The sequence below is a fragment of the Typha latifolia genome, chromosome 1 (assembly GCF_019914945.1).
Source record: "Typha latifolia isolate L0001 chromosome 1, TyphaL0001v2, whole genome shotgun sequence".
NCBI classification, from domain to species: Eukaryota; Viridiplantae; Streptophyta; class Magnoliopsida; order Poales; family Typhaceae; genus Typha; species Typha latifolia.
The window spans coordinates 10,467,573-10,471,848 of NC_133086.1; the positions used below are offsets into that span (position 1 = coordinate 10,467,573).

General features: G+C 36.9%; 1 protein-coding gene across 1 annotated transcript; it reads left to right on the forward strand.

Moving 5' to 3' along the window:
* The first annotated feature begins 316 nt into the window (after window positions 1-316).
* On the forward strand, window positions 317-3,561 carry LOC140789394 (uncharacterized). The gene is made up of 4 exons (XM_073139112.1): window positions 317-1,528; window positions 1,727-1,789; window positions 2,180-2,335; window positions 3,442-3,561. The coding sequence occupies exons 1-4, from the start codon at window positions 317-319 to the stop codon at window positions 3,559-3,561; spliced, it is 1,551 nt and encodes a 516-aa protein (XP_072995213.1).
* Window positions 3,562-4,276: the final 715 nt, after the last annotated feature.

A 4,276-nucleotide genomic window follows, 5' to 3' on the forward strand; every position in this document is an offset into this window, starting at 1 on the left:
TCTGATTTTTTTTCGTTGTTTGAAACATGCAACTTCCTGTAACTGTCATGTCTTTGTTTGGCATATCTTTATGCATGTCTATTGATTCATGCTATTTCCTTGTGCAATGCTACATGCTTTGCATCTATATTATTGGCATATCACTTCTCTACTCTCTTAAAATGTTGTTCCATAACTTAACTGCTATTTTTCATTGCAGTTCTGAAGTTTGCGCTTCTCATTGGGACAGTTTAATGGATGAACACTCAGGTAGAAGATCTGTTGGAGGATTTGGGTTTTCGAAAAGAGGTTCCAGCATTTCTTTCAGAAATCAGATATGCTTTCGAAAAGAGGTTCCAGTCAGTGTAGCGACAGATCAGGGTGCAGTAGCAGGCTTAGTTCTATGAAATTTGGACAAACTGACAGTCCAGGAAAACCAAGATATGCTAGGGCACCTTTTCGCTCTACTAGCTGCAAGGCTGTAGCTGGAAGTACTTCTAAGGCAATTTTTAGAAATTCTCCATTGGAACATCGGAGCCAATCATTTCTAATAGAGACAGATATTGCAGAAAGCAGTAAGAGGCAGGCCAAGAATGAGTATGCTGAAAGCAACAATAACCAGGCACCGATAGAGGACTTAAGTTCTGATGGTCTTCAAGGGGACACAAAAGATTCACTGTCCACTGCCAAAGATACGGTAACCCAGATTGTATTGCCTGATTCTAGAATTAGAAATTCCATACATAAAGTTGAAGGTAAGGGTCCTGCTTCAAGTTCGAAACCACATATGCAGACTAGTAAACAGTCATCTTTACATAGTCTTGATAGTAATGCAACTCCTTCTGTTCCGCGTTCTAGTACATCTAGTCATTCCAGCCTTGTTCCTAAACCTTCACAAGGTCTGTGTGCTGGAGCACACAGGTGTGGTATTAAGAATCTTAGTTGCACAACTGTCTCTGACACTGTACTATTGGGCTGTTCTTCCTCTGAGTGCAGGAGTAATAAAAGGGTTGATGCTAGAAGAAAGAAACTCTCGGATGGAGAAAGTTCTTCTGCATTTAAGTGCACAAGTGGGTTGTCAAATAGAGAATGTTCATGTCCTACACATACCAATCTTCCTGGCCCCAGCGTACCTGTTTCAGAACATTCACTTGTTCAGCATTCTGCCAGAAGGATCAGGAACAACTCTACTTGTACGGATAGTGCTGTTTCAGTTAGAACTCGACGAGCTTTTAGTGGGGAGAGTAGGATACGGCTATCTGAGGAAAGAGATGATGGTAACTTCTCCCTTCATGACCCTATTGGAAGGGTTCCCCGACTGCGACAGACTCGATATTCTGTACAAGAAGCTGTCCCAGAAAGCTTATCAAGATCCTTCTTAACGGAGCCACAACAGTCATTTCATTTGGCAGGATATCCAGGTTCAAGCAGTCCTGCTACCCAAAGTAGATCAACCCCTCATCCTGAAGAAAGCAGCTCTCAAATATTTAATGACACTTTCAGAGCTAGAGATGGGTACCGTCATATAAACATGGAGGCAATTGAACAGGTCCTTTATATGAACTTCTGAAAAATTGGTTATAGTTTTTATATAAATTTTGTGAAGCATTATCACAACCTATACTATTGTCATGTCAAAGTATCACTAGGATCTATTTAGACATGATACACATGCTGGGTTAGTTTTCATGCTGAAAGAATGCAGTTCTTTTCATTCTAATTGAAACATGATTGAACTCATATGCAGGTATTATTGGCGCTGGAGAGGATTGGACAAGATGGGGAATTAACATATGAGGTTGTTGATGTGGTTCTTGCATCCAATTTGTTTAATATGTTGACTGAATGAGATATTTATATTCATGCAGCAAATGTTTGTTTGTTAATCTGCTTCACTTCTGAAGAGAATTTCTGAGTACTGAGGAGTTAAAGCTGATGGACGATGAGGCCTTTGACTCTTTGAAATCACAGTAACTCCTTTAGTTGATGTTTTTCTATGAGAAAAAAAAGTAACCTTTAGTGACAATATGGCCAGCTACATTTTGCGTGTTGTTAATTCTGAAGTTCTAGATGGAGAAAATTAAATGTCATGAATAGGCAATTGTTTTTTTTTATTTTACCTTTTTGTTTTTTGATCCTCTGAAGACCATCATTTCTGTGATTTATTTATGTTGAGATTCATAGGACTTGGTTTGAACAGGAATTGATAGCTTTGGAGGAGAAAATAGGCACTGTCAGCACAGCTCTATCAGATAAGGAACTAGCAAAATGTCTCAAGAGAAGTATATACATGCAGGTCTCCCCGGTCACAGGAACCGGAGACATTGTTGATGATATCAAATGCAGCATCTGCCAGGTAGGTTTCTTCCTACAAAGGGAACACGAAATAGGTCCATTGTTTGATATTTTGATCTAGAATTACATCAGTAGAGATAATGCAAAATGTGGTGGAGAGAGAGATCGAAGAGGAAACTAAGAGAGAAAGGAATAAGGTTTGACACCTCCACCCAAAATAATAATTTCACACTAAAGTTTTCTCAAAAGAGCAAAATCAAATAATCTTTCGTTAGCCTCAAAATAAAATACAACGAGTCTATATATAGACCTACAATGAAATTAAGCAAAAAACACCCTACATAGAAAGTAAATAAAAAACACTCCAAATAAATAAAAAATCATAGCCAAATCTCTATAGGGGGGATCATCAACTATTGGCGTCTTCTGCGCTGGTACACATGCTATTGAATCTTATCAGTAATGTCCGCAACAAGAATCCTCAAAAACTCTTAGATCCTTAATCTCACTCCTTATAGCAGCATCTGGGTAACTTGTCATAGGCTTTTTACCTTTAGCTCATCCATTAAGTTGCATTTACTCTCCACTGCTTTGTACATCTATAGCTTATGGTCTGAAAGGGGAAAAAAATTTTAGATGTCTTGATTATGTAGCAAGTTCTTTGATTCCCTACTCACATCTTGATTCTTTAGCAATATAATTCCTATGATCAATGAGACAATTCATTGACATAAATAACGTAATTCTTACATCGTCATCGTCATTATCGTTGTTGTTTTTGTCAGAATTATTATTATTACTCTTATTTCCATGCTTGCATCCTTGGCTATTGATACTAACACAGTATTATGACTCCCGACGATTGATATTTTTATCTTATTTTACATAACTGATTTTTTATGTAAAGAATTATTTGTTTGGTTTGTTCTAACTAGCTTTTATATCTAAACACAGACCAAGTGTTATCCCTTGTAGGCACAGTAGGCTTCCAGTAATGTTGTTTCTCTTCCTTGCAAAGTGATTTCTTGTATTATTTTTCGAGGGACACTCAATCTCAAGTTGGGCTCACTCATGAGGACCAATAATAGGGCTCTTCTTGATCAGGGCTCTAAGTTTGATATGGTTATTCTGTTAACAAAATTGGGTCTTCTTCTTGTTTTTATTCAGGATGAATATGTTGATGGGGATGAGGTTGGCAAGTTGGCATGTGAGCATCAATACCATGTGACCTGCATTCATCAGTGGCTTAGACAAAAAAACTGGTGCCCAGTCTGCAAAGCTTCATAGAATTAGAGAAAAATTCAAACAAGCTGGTTATTGAGTAAGATGTAACTAGAATGAATTAGATTGTCATACGTTCGTAAATAAAATTTGTGGATTGTACCATTGTGAGATACTTTTCAAGTTAATCCAGCATGTTTATAATGTCCATATATTTTGATACCTTGTGACTATTTTTTGGGGGTAGTTACACTGAGGCCCTCTACACTAGCAAGTAGTATCGCCTTTTTGTATCCCAATGATTGAGACATCTGATTCCCATTGAAAAGTTGGAAATTCAGTTACCTTCAGTGATGGTTTAATCAGAACGCCATACTATCTCTAAAACAAAAGAAAAAAGAAGAAGATCATAAGTCAGTGCCATAACTAGTTTCATATAGGTCTATCTTTGAAGGGGCATTTTTTTAACAAGATATAAGGCTAGGGGTCGTTAAGTGATATTGTCCTATAATTGAGGGAGTGCCAATAAAATTATCCAATTTCTTTTTCATATGCATGTTGTTTTCTTATTTTTGTTACTTTACCAGCTATTTCACATTACAAGATTATATTACTTTTATTAAACAATGAATGGTTAGTTTTGTCATTTGGAGGTTAGGGGATGCTTGCAGGTTGTGTATATTATCTTTTAATATTATGTATGATTGCAAGAATAAGGGTTCTTTCATCTTTTTTGTGTTAGAAATTTTAGGAAAATGGCCATTGTTCTCATTTTGTAATG